Source organism: Pelodiscus sinensis, chromosome 30, assembly GCF_049634645.1.
Source record: "Pelodiscus sinensis isolate JC-2024 chromosome 30, ASM4963464v1, whole genome shotgun sequence".
NCBI classification, from domain to species: Eukaryota; Metazoa; Chordata; order Testudines; family Trionychidae; genus Pelodiscus; species Pelodiscus sinensis.
This window is the reverse complement of record NC_134740.1, coordinates 13,927,774-13,952,151: the sequence shown is the minus strand read 5'-3', so window position 1 is coordinate 13,952,151 and position 24,378 is coordinate 13,927,774. Positions and strand designations below refer to the sequence as shown.

At 50.1% G+C, this 24,378-nt stretch overlaps 2 protein-coding genes and 1 long non-coding RNA gene across 3 annotated transcripts in view; all 3 read right to left on the bottom strand.

Moving 5' to 3' along the window:
* Positions 1–7,268: 7,268 nt before the first annotated feature.
* Positions 7,269–9,065, bottom strand: LOC102444643 (olfactory receptor 6N1-like). Its single transcript, XM_006112291.2, has one exon. The coding sequence runs from the start codon at positions 8,669–8,671 to the stop codon at positions 7,721–7,723; it is 951 nt and encodes a 316-aa protein (XP_006112353.2). The 5' UTR covers positions 8,672–9,065; the 3' UTR covers positions 7,269–7,720.
* A 4,300-nt stretch (positions 9,066–13,365) lies between these two features.
* Positions 13,366–24,378, bottom strand: part of LOC102444169 (cytosolic phospholipase A2 gamma-like) — an 89,400-nt gene continuing 78,387 nt past the window's right edge. The window contains exons 16-17 of the mRNA XM_075911983.1: positions 15,588–15,756; positions 13,366–14,448 (exon numbers count right to left, since the gene is read on the bottom strand). Of these exons, the coding sequence (XP_075768098.1) occupies positions 14,279–14,448; positions 15,588–15,756 (339 nt within the window). The 3' untranslated portion in view covers positions 13,366–14,278. The remainder of the gene's footprint in view (positions 14,449–15,587; positions 15,757–24,378) is intronic.
* Positions 21,541–24,340, bottom strand: LOC142821172 (uncharacterized). The gene is made up of 3 exons (XR_012898104.1): positions 24,326–24,340; positions 21,955–22,166; positions 21,541–21,660 (listed from the first exon to the last, which is right to left on the bottom strand). It is a non-coding gene; the product is annotated as an uncharacterized LOC142821172 (long non-coding RNA).

The window sequence follows — 24,378 nt, the reverse complement described above, 5'->3', positions numbered from 1 at the left end:
TACATGTGGCAGTCAAACGTTAACTTCAGCTAAGTCCTTAGTTTGAGTTAACTGTTACACCTAATTCCACGAGGTGGAACAGTTAACTCGAACTAAACTCGAGTTAACGTTTGACTGCCGCGTGTAGCCGCGGGCAGTTAGTTCAGACTAAGGGGATTTTAAAATGTCACCCAGACGGGAAGATGCAAATAAAGCCTGGGATATTTAAATCCTGGGCATCATTTGCAACTTCGAATGCCTACATTAGCCTCCTTAGTTCGAACTAGGGGCTAGTGTAGACATACTCTTAAAGAATTATGGATTGGATATATGTACTATAAGATGTATGGGAAGCTGCTAGACTGTCAGGACCAATGGGTAGTGATCAATGGCTCGATGTCAGGTTGGCGGTCGGTTTCTAGTGGAGTGCCCCAAGGATCTGTTCTAGGACCAGTTTTGTTCAACATTTTTATTAATGACCTGGCTGAGGGGATGGATTGCACCCTCAGCAAGGTTGCAGATGACACTAAGCTAGGGGGAGAGGTAGATAGGTCAGAGGGCAGGGAGAGGGTCCAGAGTTACCAGGACAGACTAGAGGATTGGGTCAAAAGAAATCTGAGGAGGTTTAATGAGGGCAAGTGCAGAATCCTGCACTTGGGAGGGAAGAATCCCAAACACTGTTACAGGCTGGGGACCGACTGGCTAAGTAGCAGTTCTGTAGAAAAGGACCTGGGGGTTACAGCGGATGAGAAGCTGGAGATGAGTCAACAGGGCGCCCTTGTAGCCAAGAAGGCTAATGGCGTATTAGGGGGCATTAGGAGGAGCATTGTCAGCAGATCTGGGGAAGTGATTATTCCCCTTTATTCGACTCTGGTGAGGCCACATCTGGAGTATTGTGTCCAGTTCTGGGCCCCCCACTATAGAAACAATGTAGACACATTGGAAAATGTCTAATGAAGGGTGATCAAACTGATGAGGGGGCTGGAGCACATGACCTATGAGGAGAGGCTGAGTGATCTGACTTTGTTCAGTCTGCAGAAGCGAAGAGGGAGGGGGGATTTGAGAGCAGCCTGCAACTTCCTGCAGGGGGGTTTCAAAGAGGCTGGACAGAGGCTGTTTGCAGTGGTGGCAGATGGCAGAACAAGGAGCAATGGTCTCAAGTTGCAGTGAGGAAGGTCTAGGTTTGATATTAGGAAAATCTATTTCCCGAGATGGGTGGTGAAGCACTGGGATGGGTTACCTAGGGAGCAGGTGGAATCTCCATCCTTAGAGGTTTTTAAGTCTCGGTTTTACCAAGCCCTGGCTGCATTGATTGAGTTGGAGTTGGTCCTGCTTTGGGCATGGGGCTGGACTTGATGACCTCATGAGGTCTCTTCCAGACCTAGGATTCTATGATTCTATGACCCTGGCGTCAGCGGTGGGATGTGCTGCACCCTGTGGACAGAGCATGTGGCAGTAAGTGTTTGAGATGCAGCTGAAGGAAGAGGGACTAGCTAGAGCCAGGCACGTTGAAGGCCAGTAAGGGTTCCAGGGGGTGGAGGAGCCTGTATCTTATAGCATCATAGAATCCTAGAGCTGGAAGAGACCTCACGAGGTCATCAAGTCCAGCCCCCTGCCCAAGACAGGACCAATCCAACTAAATCTGTAGCTTAACCCAAGAGAGTGTCATCTCAAGGAAATAGAGGGCTGTGAGGCTCAAGGAGGCTGAAGCATGGAAGGGGTTGTTCCTGGGAACCATGGGGCACTAGAATCACTCGCTGGGGAGTCCACAACCCATTGGAAAGAGCAGGGAAATTGCCTAGACCCATCTCCTTAAGAAGGACGTTGTTGGGGAATCCCGGAAAGGCGCTCCAGTCTAGAGGTGGCCATAGAAAATGCCAGGAACGTGGAGGATTCCCATTCTCCTTATATCCACACGTCCCCTTGGGCGGGGTGCGGAGAGAAAGTTTCTTGGCACCAGGACAGCTTGGAGCGTCCAGTCCTGGAACCCGCACGAGGAGAGGCAGGCCTGGGCTTAGTCCTAAGTGGAGGGCAGGAGCTGTGAACGTGACTCATGCACTCGAGAACAGCGACCCCATAATAAGAACATAAACATAAGAACATAAGAACGGCCGTACTGGGTCAGAGCAAAGGTCCATCTAGCCCAGTATCCTGTCTGCCGACAGTGGCCAGCACCAGGTGCCCCAGAGAGGATGGACCGAAGACAATGATCAAGCGATTTGTCTCCTGCCATCCCTCTCCAGCCTCTGACAAACAGAGGCCAGGGGCACCATTTTATCCCCTGGCTAATAGCCTTTTATGGACCTAACCTCCATGAAATTATCTAGCTTCTCTTTAAACTCTGTTATAGTCCTAGCCTTCACAGCCTCCTCTGGCAAGGAGTTCCGCAGGTTGACTACACGCTGTGTGAAGAAGAACTTTCTTTTATTAGTTTTAAACCTGCTACCCATTAATTAATGAAATGTTACACCTGAGTGGGGCACTAGAGAGGCCACCACAGTGGCTTTTAGGTTTAGAAAGAGGGGCTGCATAAAACAGAGGATACTGGTGGGTCAAACACTAAAAGGAACAGTCCCCAGAGAGCCTGCAAGCTGCATGGATTTAACACACACACACACACACACACGCGCGCGCGCGCGCGCACACACCGGAATAATGGGTCAAATTAAATGCAAAATTTAAAATTTTTTAAAAAATCGAAAAGCCCCGTAACAAGATAACGAACGTAAGCCGTGGCTCAGCAACCAAGTCAAAGACGTGATTAGAAGCAGGAAGTGATCCTGTTAAAACTGGAAGTTACAGGCTTCCAGGTTGGATCATTGCTCTGTTCATGTCATTATCATAGAATCCAGGGTGGGCAGAGACCTCAAGAGTCATCATAGAATCCTAGAACCATCGAGCTAGAAGAGACCTCAGAAGGTCACCGAGTCCAGTCCCCTGGCCTAGGCAGGACCAATCCCAACTCAATCAACCCGGCCAGGGCTTGGTCAAGCCGGGACTTAAACACCTCTAGGGATGGAGACTCCACTACTTCCCTAGGGAACCCAGCCCAGTGCTTTCCCACCCTTCAACCTAGACATTCTCCACTGCAACTTGAGCCCATTGCTCCTCTTCCTCCACTGAGAACAGCCTCTCTCCAGCCTCTTGGGAACCCCCCTTCAGGTAGTTGCAGGCTGCTCTTAAATCCCCCCTCACTCTTCGCTTCTGCAGACTGAACAAGCCCCAATCCCTCAGCCTCTCCTTGTAGATCACGTGCTCCAGCCGCCAAATCATTTTGGTTGCCCTCTGCTTGACCCTCTTCAATGCGTCCACAACCTTACTGTAATGGGGGGCCCAGAACTGGCCACAATACTCCAGATGTGGCCTCCGGGGAATAATCACTTCCCTACTTCTGCCGGCAATGCTGCTCCTGATGCAGCCCAATATGCCGTTAGCCTTCTTGGCTCCAAGGATGCCCTGTCTCCAGCTTCTAACCCACTGCAATCCCCAGGGCCTTTTTTTCCCTAACTAAAATTTTCCCTTGGATAGATCAGGTCCCGGAAGACAATCTCATTCTCTGGGCTAGATGGACCCTTGCTCTAACCAAGTGGCCCTTCTAATACTCTTAAACCGAACCAACCTACTAGAGGATCTACTGATCTCCAAAGCCACCTGAAAAGTCACCTCCTAAAGTTATTAATCACCCTGCTGCCGAGCAGGAGCGATTTGCTGCTCAAAGCCCAGCTGTGTCGGCTTGTTATTTGAACCTCACTTCCTTGGGACTCTCCTGATAATGCCACAAAGCAGAGCTCGAGGTTGCATTTGACAACTTGATTTAGCAACCCAAGGATGTATGGAAGGAAGTTTTTCATCTAAGAACTGTTACAACGTGGCTCATCCCGTGCCCATAATCCGAACCCCTTAAACCGAGAAATGAAGCTAGCACCCAGCATGTAGGAATTCGCTCTACAACCAAGTGACACACTCACACAGAGGTACACACACCCATTTGCACAAGCGACCCTTGTGAGACACCACGGGATTTCAACTCCCAGAGAAGGGCTCAGAATTTCCTGCAGGGACTGGAGTGAGTCAGTGGATAAGGCAGCTAACTCGCAGAAGAGGAAGGAACTCTCCCCAGTTTTGAGCAATTCACTCCATGAATCATTCATGGATGGAACCTGGAATGTGCGTCGCTTTTCCCCTCTCCTGCTCCCTTTCCTCCCTGTCTTGCCCTCCCATCCAGACTGACCGACCAACCGACCGACCGACTTACTTACTTTCTTTCAATTGTCCCACTAGTTTCATTTTGTAGGGAATATCTCCGCGATACAAATAATTTAACTAAATAGGCACATTGAAAATTGTTGGGAAAGTCACCACAATGCAAATAATATAACACTGAAAATTGCATTGAGTTAACATAAAAAATCAAACACAGATGCATTTTAAGGAGTTAATTAGGAAACAGTTGTGCTCTGACTTACCACCGTATGAATCGGGAATAGCTGCACTGAAGCCAACAGAGATGCACGGCTTGAAAGTCGGGACAAGAGAGAGGAGAATAGCAACAAAAGGCAGGAGGTGTCGTCTTTTTCGTCTCCTTCTTCGTCTCCTCCTTTGTCTTCACTTTCTTCTTCTTCTTCTGTGCAATGTCCCAATGTAAATTCCTGCCCAGTGCACCTGCACACACACAGATTATCACCCTCCTGGCTTCATTCTCCGGGCGCCGTGTTGCAATCTCCTCTATATGCTTTGGTGACCACATGGGGATGGTTCCCAAAGAGAACCTACAGTCAACGTTGCCAGGCAACCTCAGCCATCTTGATAACATGGCCAAGTCGACAACTCAAGGGGATTAATCACTTCTGTGGATCTGCTGGCGATGCTCCTTCTACTCCACCCCAATGTGCCGTTAGCCTTCTTGGCTACAAGGGCGCCCTGTTGATTCATCTCCAGCTTCTCATCCACTGCAATCCCCAGGGCCTTTTCTATGAACCACAGTTTAGCCAGTCGGTCCCCAGCCTGTAGCAATGCTTGGGATTCTTCTGTCCCTAGGGCTGGATTCTGTTTATCCTCCTCAGATTTCCTTTGGTCCAATCCTCCAATGAGTCCAGGTCTCTCTAATCTACATCCCTCCTTTGCAATTTCTTCTCTCTGCTCCCCCTTGTCTCCTTCCAGTCACAATCTGCTGCAGGACAAGTCCTTAGGAAAACATTTCTGCCACTCCTTGATCCTTCCCACACCCTGCTGCCAAAGTTGTCCACTTCTCAATCTGTGGCACCCAAATCTGGCTGCCTCCTCACAGTGCCAGAGCAGACCAATCCACCTCCCAGCTCTCATCGAATCCCTATGAGAAGATGCCAGTGGCCAAGTGGGGATTTCTGAAATATTTTCTGGGGCCGAAGTGTGTCTGAGGTTTCCCTACACGTATCCCGGTGGGGCAAAAGAGATGGAGTTGCTCTCAGGGCAGCGCCTACAGAGAGCATGTGTGTTGCATCCTGTCTGGAAGAAGCTAACGGAAATGGACCCAGATCGAAATGGGCTGGAGACTCATTCACTCGTGGGTTCCTCATCTTGCCTTCCGGAGGCAGAACACCCTTTCCAGTTGGTGTCATCTGCAATCGTTACAACAATTAGCACGCTAGACACGTGGGCATGGATAGGCCTTCTCCCTCCCTCTTTACACCCCGTATGCTCCCTCAATGTCGCTATGGAATTAACTTCAGAGTAACACGTCAGAACAAATCAGGCCTCTCCATGAACCTAAAGGTAGAACATCTGGACCTGTATGGGAGTGGCGGATTGCTCTATTAGACTGCATTAGGAGGAGCATTGCCAGCAGATCCAGAGAAGTGATTATTCCCCTTTATTTGGCTCTGGTGAGGCCACATCTGGAGTGTTGTGTCCAGTTCTGGGTCCCCCACTATAGAAAGGATGTGGATTCATTGGAGAGGGGCCAGTGGAGGGTGATGCAAATGATTCAATGGCTGGAGCATTTGACCTGTGATGAGAGGCTGAGGGATTTGGGATTTTTTAGTCTGAGAGCAGCCTTCAGCTCCCTGAAGGGGGGTTTCAGAGAGGCTGGAGAGAGGCTGTTCCCAGTGGTGGCAGGTGGCAGAACAAGGAGCAATGGGCTCAAGTTGCAGTGGGGCAGGTCTAGGTTGGACGTTAGGAAAAACTCTTTCCCTAGGCGGGTGGGGAAGCACTGGAATGGGTTCCCTAGGGAGGAGGTGGAATCTCCATCCCTAGAGGCATTGAAGTCTCGGATTGACAAATCCATGGCTGGGATGATTGAGTTGGGGTTGGTCCCGCTTTGGGCATTGGGATGGATTCAGTGACTCACAAGGTCTCTTCTGGTCCTGATCATCTATGGTTCTGTGATTGGAGAGAACTTGCAGGCTGCTGGGGGCAGCGGGAAGGGGGAAACCCCAGAGCCTGGCCCCTCCCCAGATGGACTCCTCCCTGGAGCCAGAAGTTGTGGGGGGCAGCTGGAGATGGGGCAGCCCCTGGATCCTGGACCCTTGCCATAGAGCCTGTAGGCCATGGCCACTAAAGGATGAGGCATCCCCGAACATCTCAACACCCCAGACAGCCTTCAGGCCATGCAGGGGCCATTGATGGTCAGCCCCAAAGCCTCCCCCCTCCCAACAACCTGCAGGACAGATGGGATGGGGGGAGAGTTAAGGAGGCTGAGAGCAGCACCTGGATCCTGCACCTCTGACTTCTTGCAGGTTGGCCTCACCTCCACAGCCTGCAGGTCACGGGGGGGGGGGGGGGGGCACTGGAGGCTGGGGGCAAGCTCCAGAAGCAACATGTCTCCCCAGATCACCTGTAGAGCCCCACCCCCTGACAAGCTGCAGGCCATGGGGCAGCAGTTGCAGGCTGGGGCCAGCCTTTTGAGCCCCAACCTCAACTGGACAAGCATACAGTCCTCTCTGGGGTGAGATACGGGCTGGGGAGCACAGCCCTAGACCCCAGTGGGAGAAGCCATCACCAGGGCAGCCCCACCCTCACCATCACAAGTGGCCCCCCCACCTCTCAGCCCCCTGGCATGAGGAATGCACCTCCCAACTCCTTCCCTATGAGCCCCACACACGTCCTTCCCCCTGCCCTTAAACCCCATTCACTACCTTGAACCCCCTACACCTCCTAACCCTCTATGCTAAGCCACCCACCCCCTGCCTCTCGTTACCCTTCAACCCCCTTGCTCCAGCCTCCATTTTCCTTCGTGTTTTCTTTCCTTTTTTAAAAAAAATAAAGGCACGGAAATAGCATGGACATTGTTCATTTATTCTTTAAAAAATGACTTCAGGTAACGATCTGAGCAATGCAGCTGATGCATGTGACATCCTGTCTTCTTGCTGGATATCTGCTCTGAGATATACAGAGTGCAGGCAACCCAGGATATAGTTGTTCCCAGCTCTCGCTGTCCCCTGTAGGAATTCTGCAGTATAACACCCCTTCAATCAAACCCCTCCCTTTCTGTGAGACGGAGACTAATCCCATTCCAGGCATAACCTGTTATCCTGGCACAACCAAACCCTGACACTGGTTTAATTGAGGGGAAGAAGAAACTTCATACCAAATGTGATGGTTTTAGTTCTACCATTCACGAGTTCTGGAAAAGACAACGGACCCACACATGGACAGACAGAGACTGATACATATTTCTAAACTGTATAGATAGATGATTCGCAGAATTACAACGTCCTGACGCCAACTGTAGGTTCTGCGTGTTGCTTACAATCCCTGCGTTTATTTAAAAGATGAAAAATCGAAGGAGAGCTTTTCTCAAGGCTTCCTTTACTTCCTTGTTTCTGAGGCTGTAGATCAGCGGGTTGATCAGGGGGGTCAGGACCCCATAGAAAACGGAGCACACTTTGTGTAAATCCCTCAGCACATCAGAGTCCGGGAGGAGATAGACAATGACCAGGGACCCGTAGAAAAGGGTTACCACGATGAGGTGGGAGGAACAGGTGGAAAAGGCCTTTTGCCTCCCGCTGGTGGACGGGATGCGCAGGATAGTGGCGATGATACACATGTAGGATGCTAGGGTCAAGAGGAAAGGAGGGAATGTGAACACGGAGGAATGTACGATGGCCACAACCTTCAACCAGTGGGTGTCACTGCAGGATAGTGTGAGAACTGGACTGAAATCACAAAAGAAATGGTCAATTTCATTTGGCCCACAGAATGTTAATTGTGACAGAGATATTAAGAAGGCCACAGACACAAAGGCACCGAGCCATGACCCGACCACCAGCTGGAGGCACAACCGGCCATTCATTAGCGCCGTGTAGTGCAGCGGTTTGCAAATGGCGAGGTACCGGTCATAGGACATCACGGAGAGGAGACAGCATTCTAGGCTTCCCAGAGAGCTAAAGAAATACAACTGAGTGATGCACCCAGTCATTGAGATGGTTTTCTCCCCGGTCAGGAGACTGGCCAGCAGCCGGGGCAGGAGGGTGGAGCTGTAGCAGGTCTCCAGGCAGGAGAGATTCCCGAGAAAGAAATACATGGGGGTGTGGAGGTGCTGGTCAGCCACAACCAGCACGATGAGGAGGAGGTTCCCAGCCAGGGTCGCCATGTAGATCATGAGGAAGAAGAAGAAGAGAAAGGGCTGCAGCTGAAGGAGATCCCCAAACCCCAGGAGGATGAACTCCGTGAAGGTCGTTTGATTCCCCTGGACTTTTTTTGCCGTGGATTTCATCTATGGGAAAGAAAAACAAATTCTTCCCTGTAGAATCCAGCTTCCATTTCAAACAGTCAGCATTGCTGGTTCAACTTCTCTCTGTGGGTTGCCTCAGGCTGCACTTGGCCAGCAGAGGTTCATAAAAGCTGGGTTTCCCCTCGGTGAAGCTGCGGTGGCTGGAAATCAAATGAGAACTAAGGATGCAGGACCATGAGATGGAGTGGCAGGAATGTGAGAGTGAACGCGAGGGCCGGGAGAGACAGCGGCAGCATGAGGAGGCCATGTCGGAGCTGAGAGGCAGAGATACCCCACTAAGGGCTATTGAGAGCTGCCACTGGGCTCTCATGCCAGGCCGAAATCGGCGTTCATCACCCCTGTGGGACTCTATGAGTTCCTGATCCTGCCTTTTGACTTCAAGCAAATTCTAGCTCCTGGTGGACCAGCGCTGAGGGGTGGATGGAGAGTTTCGCCCTCGCGTACATTGAATATATTCCTGTCTTTTGGTGGACCTAGCAGGACCAAGTGTCCCAGGACTAGCAAGTGCTGGGCCGGCTGCAGGGAGCTGGCCTGGCTATAAAGGCTGAGAAGTGCAAGGTGGGGATGGCGGAGGGGTCTTACATGGGCCATAAGGTGGGGAGCGGCTGCTTAAAACCCGAGCCAGCCAAGGCGGAGGGGATGACAGACTGGGCGGTTCCCCAGACTAAGAAGCAGGTCCAGTCTTGTATTGGGATGGTGGGGCCTTGCTGGAAGCTTGGGTCCCACATTAGCTGCATCACCGCCCCCATCACAGAGCTGTGTGAGAAAGGGGAACCTGGCGAGGTGGGCTGGACCGAGCCGGGCCAGGGGCTCTCTGTGCACTGAAGGAAGCCCTGACCAGAGCTCTGGTGCTGGTGAAGCCAGACTTTGACAAACCCTTCATGGTGCTCACCGACGGCTCGGACACGGGGCTGGGACCGGTGCTAATGGTGCATGTGAGTTCTGTCCTACACGAACCCCCCGTGTGTGCCACACGTTCCTGGGACACTGCACCAGTAACGATATGGTGATGGGACATTCGGGAGTGACGCTGAGGGAGCCCTACCGAGTACACATGGATGCAGGGCACGGGAGTTCATCTGGGGAGGGTGAGGGCGTTGGGTGCAAAGAGTGACACAAGGTACTGGCTTTGGGCCCTCCTTTCCCAAGATGGATTGTACTCACGGCTTCTGAGTTTCTGGACTGAAAAGTCTGCTCTGCGTTGTGTCCCAGTTAAATAATAATCCTCCTCTTCTACCAGCTGGCTGAGTCTCCTCTCACTGCGGAGGGGGGTGCAGGACCCGGTGACTTCAGTGATGCTGGTGGCAGCGGTGGGATGCACAGCGCCCCATGGACGGAGCATCCGGAAGGAAGTGACAATTGGTAACTGGACACAAAGGGAAGGAATAAATGGCCGGGTTTTGGAATAGAAAGAGGTAAATAGCGGTATCTCCCAGGACTCAATACTGGGATGAGGGCTTTTCAGCACACTCATGCATGATCAAGAGAAAGGGATTAACAGCAAAGTAGAAAAATATGTGGACAATAGAAAATTATTCAAGGTACTGAAGTTCAAAGGAGAATGCAGAGGATAGAAAGAGCAACACAATGGCGGATGAAATTCAGTGTTGGAAAATGCAGAGTTATACACGTTGAAAAACATAATCCCAACTCTACTTGGACAATAATGGAGACGGAGATAGCTATTACCACGCAAGAGAGAATCTTCGAGTCACCATGGACACTTCTCTGGAAACAGCCACTCAATGTGCTGCAGCTGTCAAACATGCAAATAGACTGCTGTGAGTCATTAAGAAAGAGATAGAGAATCAGACAGACAATATCATATTGCTTCTCTCCACATCCACGTTACACCCACATCTTGGACACTGTGTTCAGGTATGACAGCTCCTTCTCCAAAAAGATCTCTTGGCATTGGAAAAGGTTCAGAAAAGAGCAACAGAAATGATTAGGGGAGCAGGACGGCTACCTTGTGAGGAGAGGTTAGAAAGACTTGGACTTCTCAGCTTGGAAAAGAGACGATTAAGTGGGGGATATGGTAGAAGTCTATAAAACCACGACCAGTGTGAAGAAAGTGAAGGAAGTGTTATTTCCTCTTTCCCATAACACAAGAACTAGGGCTCACCTAATGGAATTAACAGACATTAACCCGTCAAGAAGATCATTAGCCCAGCTGAGAATTATGACCTCATACAGAGTGCAGCAGGTCAGGATTGTGACATGCTGACAGAAATTTCAAGGGGTGTATTTGCCGAATAGCCACAGAGAGAAACTTTCCGTGGGAAAACCGGGGCAGGCTCGGTCGAAGTTCCAAACGGTGCCCAGGAGTGGCTAGGTGAAATTTACTCTAATACGATCCCAGGGTGGTGACTCCATGTGTCATTCTGCAGCTTCCAAACCCCGAAGGAATCCCGCGCAAGGTGGGACCCCAGGCAGAGCGGAGGAAGGGGACAGACGAACAGCTCAGCACATCAGGACCACACCCGAAAGGCTGAGGCACAGAGTGAAGGGCAAAAAATGAAGGACATCAAACCCAATGAGCCGAGGAATGACATTCGCTGGGGGCGTGAAAAAAGGGAACATCCAGAATGGTGACAAATCAACACAACCACCTCACAATAAAACAATTCTCACACACAAATTCCAATAGTACAGCCCCCCCAAATCAACTTATATCAGTCAGTGTAAGACAACCCCCACACAAATCATAACTACCTCTCGTGCTGCTCCTCTGTCAGCCCTCAGAATCCTTCCCAGCCCTTTCCAGTCTCCAAGCAGAACACACAACCCTTGTGCACCACACACAATTATCTGCACACATGTCCCAGCGTAGCACGATCCGCACAGAAACCAACATAAAGAAACAGACAATGGAGCCAGCACCCACAAGCCCCAGCCTGCACCCCAAGCACCAGAACGTCCATCGATAGTGAAAGCTCCTTCTCGTGAGCATGGCCCCTGGTTTCACAATCACCAGGATTCGCAGCCTGTTCCTGGCCAGTTTGTAAGTTGTTAGCTATTTTGGGTCTTTGTAACACCTCTAAGTTCCCAAACGGCCCTGGTCTTCTCTCTTTTCTCCACTTCCCCAAGATTAGAAAATTTCCACACTTACTAACGAATTACAGTACCAGAGGTAACACGAGAAATGCAATGGAGATTTCCACATCTTGAGGAGTTAATTAGGAAACAATTCTGCTCCGACTTACTCCAGAAGAAATCAGGAATAGCTGGGCTGCAGCCAACAGTGATGCACAGCTTGAAAACTGGCTATGGGAGAAGAGAATGACACTTAAAGAGAGAGAGTGGTGTCGTTGTCTTCTTCGTCTTTGTTATCTTCTGTTTAATGTCCCAATATGAATTCCTGCCTAATACACAGATTACCCACCTCCCATCTCGGTTCCCCGGGTGCCGTGTCACAGTCACCTCTATGTGTTTGGTAGCCCCGTGGGATTGGTTCCCAAAGAGAACCTATAGTCAACGTTGCCAGGTAACCTCATCCACCGTGGTAACACATGGCAAAGAGGTCGTCCTTCCAGACAACCCAAGGTGGCCTCCTACGTAGGGGAGAGGGATGGGTTGGGAGCAGACGGCTGCGACCTTCGGGGTGTGGGACAGTGGAGAGCGGGTTGGGCTGCTCTTGGCACAGAGTTGCCGAGAGGCCCCGTGTGTTGGCGGTCCCCCGGGTGTTGCTTTACCGGGGCAGAGAGGTAGCATGGAGGCCTAGCGCTGCCGTAGGAGGTGGACATGCGGCTGCAGCCTCCAAGTGCTGGTGTCAGGGTAGCCAGCCAAGGCCAGGGATTAGAGGTGACTCTCCATCACCTTCACGTCCCGTTGTGGAGCACACTCATTCCCGCTGTACTTCCCCCGGCTTTGATGGGGTGAGACCTTCAGCGACTCTTTCCTGTTCCTCCTTTTCTCCAGTACAGGCTCTCCTTCACTCTGGAGAGGAGGCAGGTGAATCCTCACCCTTGTCCACCTCCTGGCTGTGTGTCCCCTCTTCATTTCCTCCTGCTCTCCTAGGGTATGTCTACACTACCCTCCTAGTTCGAACTAGGAGGGTAATGTATGCATACCGCACTTGCTAATGAAGCCCGGGATTTGAATTTCCCAGGCTTCATTAGCATAAGCGGGGAGCCGCCATTTTTAAATCCCCGCTGCTTCGAACCCCGTGTAGCGCGGCTACACGGGGCTCGAACTAGGTAGTTCGGACTAGGGTGCCTATTCCGAACTACCGGTACACCTCGTTTCACGAGGAGTAACGGTAGTTCGGAATAGGACCCTAGTCCGAACTACCTAGTTCAAGCCCCGTGTAGCCGCGCTACACGGGGTTCGAAGCAGCGGGGATTTAAAAATGGCGGCTCCCCGCTTATGCTAATGAAGCCCGGGAAATTCAAATCCCGGGCTTCATTAGCAAGTGCGGTATGCATACATTACCCCGCTAGTTCGAACTAGCGGGGTAGTGTAGACATACCCCTAGGGGGTGACCCTCCTACCACTGTACCTGAAGAGTTCACAATGTTCTGTGCACTGCAGCTGGCAGCGCCACTGAAAGGCCTTGTCATGTAAAACAGAAAGTCCGTGTGAGCAAGGGGATCTGAAACGGAGTGCAGTCCTTTGTGCTCTCGCTTACTGGGCAACCCTCCGAAGGTGGTGGAGCAATGCTGGTCTATTGCTAGCGACAAGGCTCATGGAGTGAAAAGTGACGGGGCATTCCAGTTTATTTATTGAGTATTCATCTCGCGGAAGAGGGTTGCCAAGGGCTATTGTTACACATGGCACAAAAAATAACTTGGAAATTAACAAGCAATAAAAAAACCTCAGGATTGTAAATAGCAGTCCAGAGTCTAACCTCCCTGTGAATCATAGAATCATGGAGCTGGAAGAGACCTCAGGGGTCATTAAGTCCAGCCCCCTGCCCAAGGCAGGACCAACCCAACTCAATCATCCCAGCCAGGGCTTGGTCAAGACAGGACTTGAACACCTCTAGGGATGGAGGAACATCATCAGCTGCAGTGAAGTTACTCCACATCTATCTAGGGTGTAAATGAGATTGTTAGATGCCTCACTGCTCACCACAAAACTCCTTTCTTATTTCCTTTCCTTCCCAAAACTGGGAGACACCACAGAGAGCTCTTGCAGACACACATACTTCCACACAGCTGCAATGTTAACATTTTGCACAGTGACAATGTTTGCGCGAAAGAGATGTAGGGTAACCAGATAGCAAGCGTGAAGGAGCTGAACTCTTTTTTGAGGTGTGGGGTGAGGGTAGATTTGAAGAAAAAGCCCTTCGTATCTGAATGATCTCGGGAGTATCACGATGTTGTCAACCAAGGAGGCTGGCGCGTGAACATTGATGTACCAACATGTGTGAGTAAGTATCTTACAAATTCTATCTACGTTTGTAATTTGTGCATAAGAATTTATCTATAAAATAATGAGTAGTCCTGTGGCACCTTAGAGACCAACAAATTCATGTATGTAGATATATAGTATCATGAGTTTTCCTGGGCAAAACCTGCCCGCCTGCCCGTCCGTCCATCCCCAAGTTTTCTGTCTTTCTTGAATAAAAAGAGAATGGTTTTTAAATTATTTGGGGGTGGGCGAGGACATAATCTGCTTGATTTCCTTCAGAATCTTATCCAGGTTATTGGACACGTTCTTCTTCGCTTTGGTGAGGAGTTCTTCGATATCTTCCTTTGCGTAGCATGGACGTATGGTGGCAAACTTGTCTCTGCACTGCTGTATCTCGTTTGCTCCTAAAAGAGGTGGGGAAGTGCAGAAGAGAGGAGAACAGCGGTTTTGTTTATACACTTCTCCAGCACCCAACAGCACAGAACCCTGCACCTAAAGAGGCGGGGGAGCAACTCCTGACGTTTTCATAGAATCACAGAAATGTGGGGCTGAAAAGGAGCTTGGGAGACATCTCTTCCAGCATCCTGCGCTGAGGCAGGACCAACTGAATCTAGCCCAACCCTGAAGGGTGGTTCTCCAACCTGTTCCTAAACCATCTCTTGGGGATTCCCCTACATCCCCTGGAAGGCATTCCACAGCAAAACTACCCGGGACGTTAAAAAGGTTTTCTTAATTTCCCCCCTCCACAAAAAACAAACAAACAAAGATGTGACTGGAGAACTAGTGACGTTATCATCATCTCACTATGTATTTTAGAGAGTTTGTATATTTGTCTGTCTGTCTGTCTGTAAGTCCATCCAGCTGTCTGTGAGTCTGCGTGTTCAGGAATTCCTCCTAAATTTTAAGAGTTAGGACCCCCAAATTTGTTAGGCAGCTTCCTCTCACCCTAACTTATAGCAAGGGCAGGGTTTGGTTGTGCCAGGACAATGGGAAGTGCCTGGAATGGGGTTGTTTTCCCTAACACAGAAAGGGAGGGGCCTGAGAGCAGTGACAGGTTTTGACCACAGGGGGCAGCGAGCGCAGGGGAGAGCTACACTGCAGAGTGACCACAGGGCAGCAGCCGCACCAGGCACTGAGTGGCCAGCTGGGGTCAGTGCTCTCCATGCTGCAGACCACCAGCCTGGGTAAGTGGCCTCCTGCCCCCAAATCCCTCCCCCAGCTTTCGGCCACAGTGCCAGAAAGGGGGGGCACACTGGCCAACAGCTCGTTCAAACAGTAGTCCTGCCCCCGTGATGGGCTGCTTACGGGAGGGGGTGGCCAGCCCTGCCCCATCCCACCATGAGGAGTCTCCTCAGGGGGGGACCAGCCAGCCCAGTCCCGCACCTTCCACTAGCAAAGAAATGCCAAGGTAGCACAGTACTGGCCTCCGACAGGAGCCGCCATTCGAGAACCATCACCCTCAGTGCAACGGGCAGTCCTGGTAACCCTCCCCTGCTCTGAGACCTGTGGAGCCCGCAGAGTTGCAGCAGAACGACTCACTTACCGGGGCAGTTTTCTGTGTTGAAGAGTGGGAAGTGCATGACGGTGGGAGTATCCGTTCCACTGAAGATGTAGCAACTGGAGGGCTTGTCTTGGTCCTTAATCACCTGGGGATCTACCGGGGGAAATGGGATCCGATTTGCCTGGCAATACTCGGACGCTCTCCTGATGGTCTGGGGAGGAGGGAAAAGAGATTGTAAAATAAACTGTCAGCATTTCCACTCGCATCGTATGATCCCACTAATGTGGCCAGGCTAGAGCGTTAGAGGTGCACCTAACCTGAGAGACACAAGCATTCCAAGGAACCAAGGTTGGACATGAGGAAAAACTTCCTACCTGTCCAGGTGGTAAAACACTGGAATAAGTTGCCAGGGAAGGTTTCGGAATCTCCATCCCTGGAGAAATTTGAGAGCAGGTTGGACAGACACCTGTCAGGGATGGTCTAGATGGTGCTTGGTCCTGCCACGAGGGAAGGGGACTGGACTCGATGACCTCTCGAGGTCCCTGCCAGTTCTATGATTTGTGCCCTGCTCTATCTCAGTTCAGGCTTTGGGCGACATCACATAAATTACAGACGTTACCTCGAAGGGATCCCCCGAGCTGAAGTCGAAGGAGAGGATCAGTTTCACGTTCCTTGCTGGACGCAGCACCAGGGGGTAGGCGGAATTGATTGCAATGCCGGCATCGATCAAGGAGATTAATTCTTCGTTGGCCAAGCCAGTGTTTTGGGCATCATCTGCATAAAATGCATCCAGGTCTTGTTTTCAGGTGAGGATTAAATTCCTCGTGGAATTTCCTAAGGCCCTGTCAGGAATAAGGACCAGCAACTAGCCTGCTTCTGGGCTAGCTTAATAGTCTAAGGCCTTGTCTACGCTGGCATGTTTGTCACCAAAAACTGCCTTTTGTTGAGAAAACAGTGAGAGCATTTACATGGCCATGCGACTTTTGTTGGGAAAAACACCCAGTTTTGCAACAAAAAACTTCCACGCCGTGAAAGACTTTTGTGTCTCTCCCTTTATTGCTGACAAACAGCCAGTGTGGACTCTGCTGTTTGTTTTGTCAAAAGAACTGGCTTCCACCAGTATCCCACAGTATTTGCTGTGATGGCTCTGCTTGGCGTTCTGTGATCTCCGCTGCCCTGCAGGCCAGCGCCCCTCCCCCTTCAAAGCTCTGGAAAGTGTCTGACAGCAGAGTGAGTGGCTCTCTTTGGGGAACAAACAAAGAGCAAATCATTGGGATGCTTCTGTTCTGCCCAGCTAGAAACCCAGCGACGGGGCAGCTGCTGCAGCCGCAGGCGGGCTGGAGAGGTGGCCGTGTTCCTTGGACATTCCTCAGCACCAAGCGCTCCTAGAGCCACCAGGGAATCTCAAGAAGTGCACGGATCAGTTCGGCCTTCCCATCACACTGCCCTGTGGGATTCTTACCCACACTGCTTTGCTCTCTCTCTCCCCAGAGAAGCTAGCCACGTGGCCAGGAAATGCAGACAATGGGAGGCAGAAAAACCAGTTTGACCAGTTTTCACTTTTGCCTGTGGACAGCATCTTTGTCGCCAAACATTCTCCGTGTCGATACAGCCTAAGAGCCGCAGCCTGGCGGTCATCCTGGCGGTCATCCGGCTCTGATGCCTGGCCTCTGACGCTGCTTTCAACCCTCAACACCGGCCCCGGGCTTTTCATACCAGCTCAGACTAGGCATGACTCCTGCTCCAACCACTAGGTATTAGGGTTGCCAGATGGCTTAACAAAAAATACCAAACAATCTCCCCCTCAAAAAAAACCCGTGGCAGAAAAAAATTCTGTTGAGCAAAAAAAAAAAAAAAAAAGTCGCTGCACTTTTAAATTCCCACGCTCCTCACTCCCCCCACCCTCACCAGATGCAACAGGGCAAAAATGTCCCCACCGGCCTTCTGTCTGAGGAAAACAGAAAACACCCAAGATTCTACATGTTTCGTATTTTCCGGGTTTTTTTACCAGATGGAAGGTGCAATTACCAAACGGTCTGGGTGAAAACCGGACACCTGGCAACCCTATGTAGACAGGGCTGCCCCATAGTGGTCACTGACAGGCCCTCATTCCAAGTGAAATGAATGGAAATTAGGCGCCATACCTGCTTGGATGCAGCGCCTAAATACCTTTAACAATCTGGGCCCAGGTGTCTAACTCCCATTAACCCTACGTGTCTATTGATATCTGTAGGCACCAGAACCATGCCTGGAAGTTCCTTGAAAACCCTCAGCTCTAAAATCAAGAAATTAGCCTCCAAACTGGCTCAGCGGCTTGTGGGCATTGTCCATAAATAGGGATTCCAACCAGGGGTTGGTCAGTTTCCATCCTCGCAGAACCCGGCTGCCTTATTTGGAAGATCCGACCCAGGGCAAATTCCGACTCGTATTAACGCTCAGCGTTGACCCTGGCTCCCAGCTGCCAATCGCCTGTCCACATAACCCCCGCCCCATGTTCCTTTCAGTTTCCACATGGAGTCCCTTTTATTTACATCTCAGAAACACTCAGAAAGGCAACGGGAGCTGGTCAAAAAAGAAAAATATCTGCTCCACCGCCAAAAAAATGAGTTGAGATTTCAAAGTTGTTTCAATTGCACCATTCATTTGCTGTTTCTCGTGAGCGCAATTTCATTGCAAGACTTTGCTGGAAAATCATGACAGAGTTTTGGTTTGGTTTGGGGTTTTTTGTGTGTGTGAAAACGTTGATTTTCACAAACAATCTTTTCCCGCTGAAAATAAAACACTTTTTGACAATCATGGACCAGCCTTAAAGAGGATGGGGAATGCTTTGAAATTTCATTCTAATAAAACCAGGCAAATAACATTTCCACCCCAGCTTCCCAGCTCTCAGGAGAATGCAAAACAAAGAAAACCAAATATTCAGAGAAGTTTGTTGGACCCCAAAGCAGAAATTCTCTTTTTACCACCCTTCTCTTCTCCCTCTTGAGCACAAGAATATTCAGACATCTGTGATCCCTGCTGTAGCCCTCACCAACCTTGCTCTGTGACCTAGACACGATCGTTTTGTAGTTTGGCATCTCAGTTCACCTTCAGTTACACGGAAATAAAAACATTGGTCGGCCTTGCGGGCTGTTCATAGCTGTCAACAGGCCCTTGGATCATATGGCCACAGAAATGGGGCGATAGGTAGATTACAAGAGACAGAATTTGTGAGATGTTTCATGATGTTATCTTCACAGAGCTTTTGGGGCTATAAGAATGCTGCCCCTCCTCCAGGCCTTCCCTAGAGGTCTCCCTCCGCACCCCACTCTCTGCTCCCCATAGTGATGGTGCCACGGGGGAAGGGCCCCGCGTGGAAAGGGCCAGTCCAAAGGAGGTTGCTCACCGCTTCCGTAGAGGAAGTTGTGGGTGGTGCCCCACGTCCAGAAGCAAAGGCAGCATGCGATTTTCCACAAGAGTTTCGCCACGCTCCATATGAATCCTGGGAAGGCAAGAGCAAGAGGAAGGGGACCCGAAGGAGAACGTCAATTCAAACAAAAAGCTGGGAGGAATCTGTGGACAGGTTCGGCCTTTCCCCCCATGGACAGTAGTCAATGGGTGGGCAGAGACGGGTTTTATTGATCCAAAGGCCCCCAGGTAGCTTAGTGCCCCTAGCTGAGTAACTGCTATGAACTCAGCACTATGGAGTCCTCCTCCCGGCTCAACAAGAGGCGTTTCTTTGCGTTCCCATGGCTACAGGAGGGTGAGCGGAGTTGAGGAAAGAGCAGCATTCAGGAGTGGGTGAGCAGTGACCAGACAGGGCCGAAAACTGCTTGGGGTAAAGGGGAACTCGTGGAGAGAGGGTCTTTTCCCACAGAAACTGGACAGTTAAATTCCCTTCCCCAAGAAACACAATCACCTCTGCCCAGCTGCAGCCCAAGTGAGGTGGGTCAGAACAAACGGTGATGGGACTTTTCAGGTTAGAAAAGAGAATCCTAGAATCCCAGGGCTGGCAGAGGCCTTGGGAGCCATTGAGTCCAGCCCCTGTCCAAGGCAGGACCAACCCAACTCAACCATCCCATGCAGGGCTTGGTCAAGCCGGGTCTGAAACACCTCTAGGGATGGAGATTCCACCCCCTCCCTAGGGAACCCAGCCAAGTGCTTCCCCACCCGCCTAGGGAAATGGTTTTTCCTAGGAGATAATAGAGGTCTGTAAAATCAGGACATGTATGGAGAAAATGAGTAAGGAAAAGTTATTTACTTGTTTCCGTAACTTAAGAACTAGAGATCACAAACTGAAAATAATAGGTAGCGGGTTTAAAAGAAGCAAAAGAAGCTTTTCTTCATGCAGCACACAGACAACCTGTGGAACTCCTTGCCTAGGGTGATCGTGGAATTTCCATAATTGGAGATATTTAAGAGCAGGCTAAATAAACATCTGTCAGGCATGATCTAGACCAGGGGTGGCCAACCTGCGGCTTATGAGCCACATGCAGCTCTTCTCCCCCAAAAATGCAGCTTGAGAAGCCCCTCCTGGGACCCCCCACGGCCTCTGCCTCCCCCCCACGCCGTGTTCACTGGGGCAGTGATTCAAGATGGTGCCCAAGATGGTGGCCATTGAACAAAAAGCCTAAGCTTGCTTCTTAAAGGGTCATAGAATCATAGAACCACAGAGCTGGAAGAGACCTCAGAAGGTCGTCAAGTTCAGCCCCCTGCTCTAGGCAGGACCAATCCCAACTAAACCAACCCGGCCAGGGCTTTGTCAAGCCGAGACATAAACACCTCTAGGGATGGAGACTCCACTACTCCCCTAGGGAACCCATTCCAGTGCTTCACCACCCTCCTAGTGAAATAGTTTTTCCTAATATTCAACCTGGACCTCTCCCACCACAACTTGAGACCATTGCTCCTTGTTCTGCCATCTGTCACCACTGAGAACAGCCTCTCGCCAGCCTCTTTGGAACCTCCCTTCAGATAGTTGAAGGCTGCTCTCAAATCCCTCTCCCCGCTCTTCTCTTCTGCAGACTAAATAGACCCAACTCCCTCAGCCTCTCCTCATAGGTCATGTGCTCCAGCCCCCTAATCATTTTGGTCGCCCTCCGCTGGACCCTCTCCAATGCGTCCACGTCCTTTCTGTAGTGGGGGGCCCAGAACTGGACACAATACTCCAGATGTGGCCTCATCAGTTCCGAATAAAGGGGAATAATGACATCTCTGGATCTGCTGGCAATACTCCTCTTAATGCAACCTAATATGCCATTAGCCTTCTTGGCTACAAGGGAGCCCTGGTGACTCGTCACCAGCTTCTCATCCGCTGTAACCCCCAGGGCCTTTTCTGCAGAACTGCTACTTAACTGGTTGGTCCCCAGCCTGTACCAATGCTTGGGATTCTTCCGTCCCAAGGGCAGGACTCTGCACTTGTCCTTGTTGAACCTCATCAGATTTCTAGTGGCCCAATCCTCCAATTTGTCTAAGTCACTCTGGACCCTCTCCCTGCCCTCCAGCGTATCTGCCTCTCCCCCCAGCTTAGTGTCATCCGCAAACTTGCTGAGGGTGCAATCCATCCCTGGGTCAGCCTTCTTTTTTTTCCTCAACAATTCTGATGCGGCTCTTTGCAGTTTTTCCACAGTTGTTCCTGCTCTCTTTGTTAAGTGCGTTGGCTACCCCTGATCTAGACGGTGCTTGGTCCTGCTGCGAGGGCAGGGGACTGGACTTGATGATCTCTCAAGAGCCCTTCCAGTGCTCGTGTTCTGTGATTCTATGAATCTTTGTTTCCTACCCTTTAACCAGATCGTGGTGATTTTAACTTTTTATTTTTACCGCTTAATCTGAAGGGGAAACCAGTGGAAGAAAGAAGTGAAATGTCTAAAATGCTGAATTACGCAGGGATATAGTGAAATAATCAATTTTCTCCCTATTAGGCACATCTGGTTCTTTGCTTCCACATGTGAAGCAGGAATTTGAACATCTGGAAGCCCGTCTACATGACCAATGTTTCTAGAAGACTTGCCTGCAACTGCCAGTTCACATTCCCAGATGAATTCAATGATCTCCCCACATCCTTCTGCCACGATTGTCCAATACTGGAACAAATCTTTATCATCGCACCTCGGGTAAGAAATTCTGATACCTTCTTCTGCATAAATAAAGGACAAAATGAGCTTAGATGGGAGATAAGTCAGAGAAGGCTCATTGGATCCGTTTCGGGGCACAGGGATGTTCAAAAGGGCTAAGGTAGGTGTGGCAGAAAGCCATAGGTTTTAGGGTCTAATTTCCTCGGGCCCTTTTGAAAACCTGAGCCTGTGTGTACTGGACCAGCCACGGGAATTTGTGGAACTACTGGCACACACACAGATATTATCAGCATGGAGCAATTCATTCATTCATTCAGCAATTTATTCATTCAGCAATTCATGATATTGGACATTACCTACGGCACCACAGCCGGTAGGTTTTGAGACTCCCGGCTTACATGGTTAGACAAGGAACAGGCAGTAAATCTAGTCCCGCCGATCCACTTGCCTCTCTGGATTTCTATTAGCTTCCTCACAATTCCCTCGCAGTCTTTCCCAGCTGAGACTTGCATGTGAAGCTCCAGGAAGAGGATGACGCCTCGGCAGTGACCACAGGCGCAATCAGTACCTGGACGGAACAGGGGGGAAAGTCTGATGTTGCCAGACCCCAAAGTCCCCTGGGCACCAGGATGCAACAGCCTGTGGAGGTCAGAGCCGTGGTTGCTGAATGTGTCTGTACGTGGTACATCAGGCACACCCGTGGGAGGAGCACTGATTTCAGACAGTAGGAAGTCAGTGTTCTTGTGGAAATTCAAGTGGCCGGTGTAGACAGCAGGCTGCTTTTGCGGAAAAACTTGCCAGTCTAGACACAGTCCATGGGTTCCCCCAAAGACCACAGACTCTGATAAAAAACCGAGTCAGGTTTCTTGTCATACAAAGTGCATTACTAGTCATCAGTAGCCAGACAGCCTCTGAGCCCCGATGCGTTTGAACCCATGCCAATGGACTTGGCTCGGTCACTAGTATGGGTTTCACTATTGCACCCTAGGCTGGCCAAAGAGCTAAGATGAATGGCCCCCACATTGCTAGATGATTGCAAAGGGGCTCAGACTCCTTTTTCCTAACAGGAATCAAAATAAATAAATGAAGAATACGTGCATATTAAAAACATATTCTGAGAAGATACAAAATGAACATAAGAACATAAGAACGGCTGTACTGGGTCAGACCAAAGGTTCATCTAGCCCAGTATCCTGTCTGCCAACAGTGGCCAACACCAGGTGCCCCAGAGAGGGTGGACCAAAGACAATGATCAAGCGATTTGTCTCCTGCCATCTCTCTCCAGCCTCTGACAAACAGAGGCCAAGGACACCATTTTATCTCCCGGCTAATCGCCTTTTATGGACCTAACCTCCATGAAATTATCTAGCTTTTCTTTAAACTCTGTTATAGTCCTAGCCTTCACAGCCTCCTCTGGCAAGGAGTTCCACAGGTTGACTACACGCTGTGTGAAGAAGAACTTTCTTTTATTAGTTTTAAACCTGCTACCCATTAATTTCATTTGGTGTCCTCTAGTTCTTCTATTTAGGAAACTAATAAATAACTTTTCTTTATCGGCCCTCTTCACACCACTCATGATTTTATAGACCTCTATCATATCCCCTCTCAGACCGCTATCCTGACATCGAGCCGTTGATCACTACCCTCTGGGCCTGGCCTTCTAGCCATCTTACCATCCATTTATCCAATCCACATTCCCTTAACTTGCTGGCAACAATATTGTGGGAGACCGTATGAAAAGCCTTGCTAAAGTCAAGATATATCACATCCACTGACTTCCCCATGTCCACCGAGCCAGTTACCTCATCATAGAAGCTAATCAGATTGGTCAAGCACAACTTGCCCTTTGTGAATCCATGCTGACTATTCCTAATCACTTTCCTCTCTTCCAAATGCCTCAAAATGGATTCTTTAAGCATCCCTTTCATGATTTTTCCAGGGACTGAGATAACACTGAGTGGTCTATAGTTCCCTGGATCATCCTTCTTCCCTTTTCTGAAGATGGGCGCTACGTTTGCCTTTTTCCAATTATCCAGGATTTCTCCCGATCTCCACAACTTTTCAAAGATAATGGCCAAAGGCTCCTCAATGACATTTGCCAACTCCCTCAGTACCCTCGGATGCACTAAGTCCGGACCCATGGATTTATGTACGTTTAGCTTTTCTAAATAGTTCCTAACCTGTTCTTTACCCACCAAGGGCTGTCCAGCTTCATCCCATCTTGCGTCACTTAGCGCATTAGTCCGGGAGCCGACCTTGTCCGTGAATACAGAGGCAAAGAAAGCATTGAGTACTTCAGCTTTCCCCACATCATCTGTCACTAGGTTACCTCCTTCATCCAGTAGGGGCCGCACACCCTCTCTGATCACCTTCTTCTTGCTGACATGCCTGTAGAAACCTTTCTTGTTCTCCTTCACATCCTTAGACAGTCGCAATTCCAATTGCGCTTTCGCCTTCCTGATAACCCCCCGGCATTCTCGAGCTAGACCTTTAAACTCCTCCCTGGTCATTTGTCCAAGTTTCCACTTTTTGTAAGCTTCCTTTTTGTGCTGAAGTTCACCAAGGATTAATTATGCAGGGAAACAGTGAAATGACCATTTTTTTCCTCCATCGTGGGACACATCTGGTGCTTTGGCTCCCACATCTGGAGGAATAATTTGGAAAGTCTAGACACCATCTCTCTTTGGAACACCTCGTCTAAGAGACAGCAGAGTCTGTAAGACTCACCTTGAAATTCAATTTTAAAAACCACGATGAGTTGAGTGAACTCTGTCTTTCTT